At 59.8% G+C, this 2,031-nt stretch overlaps 2 protein-coding genes across 2 annotated transcripts in view; both read right to left on the reverse strand.

The window, feature by feature from the left end:
• Positions 1 to 91: 91 nt before the first annotated feature.
• EMH_0048810 (uncharacterized protein) lies at positions 92 to 1,656 on the reverse strand (the record flags this gene model as incomplete). Its single annotated transcript, XM_013496450.1, is given in 3 exon segments — positions 92 to 474; positions 735 to 1,544; positions 1,548 to 1,656. Coding segments are annotated over 3 exon segments (1,302 nt in total).
• Positions 1,657 to 1,867: 211 nt separating this feature from the next.
• EMH_0048820 (uncharacterized protein) overlaps positions 1,868 to 2,031 on the reverse strand; it is a gene marked incomplete at both ends in the record, with an annotated part of 6,281 nt that continues 6,117 nt past the window's right edge. Inside the window, one exon of the mRNA XM_013496451.1 lies at positions 1,868 to 1,988. Within this exon, the coding sequence (XP_013351905.1) occupies positions 1,868 to 1,988 (121 nt within the window). The remainder of the gene's footprint in view (positions 1,989 to 2,031) is intronic.

A 2,031-nucleotide genomic window follows, 5' to 3' on the forward strand; every position in this document is an offset into this window, starting at 1 on the left:
AAAGAAATTAACGTTTGTGAGCTGTCTATACACCGCAGTGTATATACAAAAGAGAAAATAAAAAAAACTAAAACAAACAACAAAACTATATCTACACCTGCAGCTGCTGCAGCAGCAAACGCATGCACCGTGTCTCTTCTGCTGCTGCTCGCATGCATTCTGCTGCTAGCTTCGTTGCCTCGCAGCACAGCCGTCTCCTCACCCTCCTGGGGTCCTCAGCAGCAGGGGGCAGCTGCCGCCGCCTACGCAGCAGCAGCAGCTGCTGCTGCTCTTGCTGCTCCTGTTGCTGCTGCTGCTGCTGTTGCTGTTGCTGCTGTTCATGCAGATGCTGCTGCGGGCTCGATATACACCCTACGCCCTCCACAAGCCCCGCGCGTTGCTGCTCTCTGCGCTGCTGTTCTTGCTGCTGCTGCTGCTGCTGCTGCTGCTGCTGCTGCAGAGTTGCTGCAGCAGCAGCTAGCACAGGAGGCAGTGCTGGGGTACCCCACAACGGCACTGAGGGGGTTGATAGCATGCAGCAGACAGAGCAGGGGAGGACCAATGGTCCACTCGTTGCTGCTGCAGCAGCAGCAGCAGCTGCTGCTGCTGCGCTGCGCCGAGCCGCCTCCACCGCAGCAGCAAACACTTCTTCTAAGGGCTGCACCGGCTGCTGCTGCTGCTCACGTGAAGGAGCAGCAGCAGCAGCAGCAGCAGGAGNTCTTCTAAGGGCTGCACCGGCTGCTGCTGCTGCTCACGTGAAGGAGCAGCAGCAGCAGCAGCAGCAGGAGCAGGAGATGCAGCAGCAGCAGCCAGCTGAACCAGCTGCGAGAGTCCCGATGCCTTGTTGTAGACTCGCCGAATAAACCACATCATGTCTTGCTGCTGCTGCTGCTGCTGTTGCTGCTGCTGCTGCTGCTGCTGCTGCGACGATCGGGCCAGCTCATAGAGGGCATCTGTGTCTGCGGAGGGGAAGCAACCTGCAAGTGCAGCAGCAGCAAGAGCTTGCTGTTGCATGCGCTGCTGCTGCTGCTGCTGCTGCTGCTGCTGCTGCTGCTGCTGCTGCTGCTGCTGCTGAAGCCTCGCTCGTAGGTCCAGCAGCCACTCTGCAGGCGGCAGCTGCCACAGGCTGCTGCTGCAGCTGTGCAGCAGCGCTGCTGCTGCTGCTGCTCCTGTCTTGAATGCTTCCGCAGACACAGCAGCATCAGCAGCAACACGAGCAACAGGGCCTGCAGCAGCAGCAGCAACTAGCTGCTGAAGGCAATCGTCTGAGCCCAGTTGTTGCTGCTGCTGCAGCAGCAGCAACTGTTGCTGTTGCTGCTGCTGCTGCTGCTGCACTTCTGCTGCAAGGCGATCGCTCAGGGACTTCCTTGCCCGTGCTGCAGCAGCAGCAGCGGCAGCAGCAAGCGCCTGCTCCCACATCCTAGCCCAGCCGGACAGCAACAGCTGCTGCTGCTGCAGCAGCATAGGCCGCTGCCGCAGCAGCAGCAGCAGCTGCTTACCCTGCTGCAGCAACTCCCAAGGGTCTAAGGTGAGACACTGCAGCAGCCCCCGCGTAAGCGGCAGCGCTNCTGCTGCTGCTGCTGCTGCTGCTGCTGCTGCTGCTGCTGCTGCTGCTGCTGTCATGGGTAGGAGAGGGAACAACAGCAATACACCGAACACGGATACTTGCTGCTGCATCTTTGAGCCTGAAAACAGCAGCAGCAGCAGAGCAGCAGCAGCAACAGAAGCAAACACTGCAGCATACGGTTGAAACTGCTGCAGCTCCCTAAACTAATTCTGCTGCTGCTGCTGCTGCTGCTGCTGTTGCTGCTGCAGCTGCTGCTGACTCTGCTGCTTTTGTGTCTCCCCTGCTCTGAGGCATGCTGCTAGACAGCTTCTACTGTAGCTGCTACTGGTGCTCGTGCTGCTGCTGCTGCTGCTGCCTTTCTGTTCCTGCTGCTCCTGCTGCTGCTTCTGCTGCTGCTGCTGCTGCTGCTGCTGCAGTTGCTGCTGCTACTGTGCTTCGCTTACTCTGGGAAGCGGGAGGAGACAGCCTGGAGGAGCTCCGCCCGC

This window comes from Eimeria mitis, genomic scaffold, assembly GCF_000499745.2.
Source record: "Eimeria mitis Houghton genomic scaffold, Emh_scaff2112, whole genome shotgun sequence".
Taxonomy (NCBI): Eukaryota; Apicomplexa; class Conoidasida; order Eucoccidiorida; family Eimeriidae; genus Eimeria; species Eimeria mitis.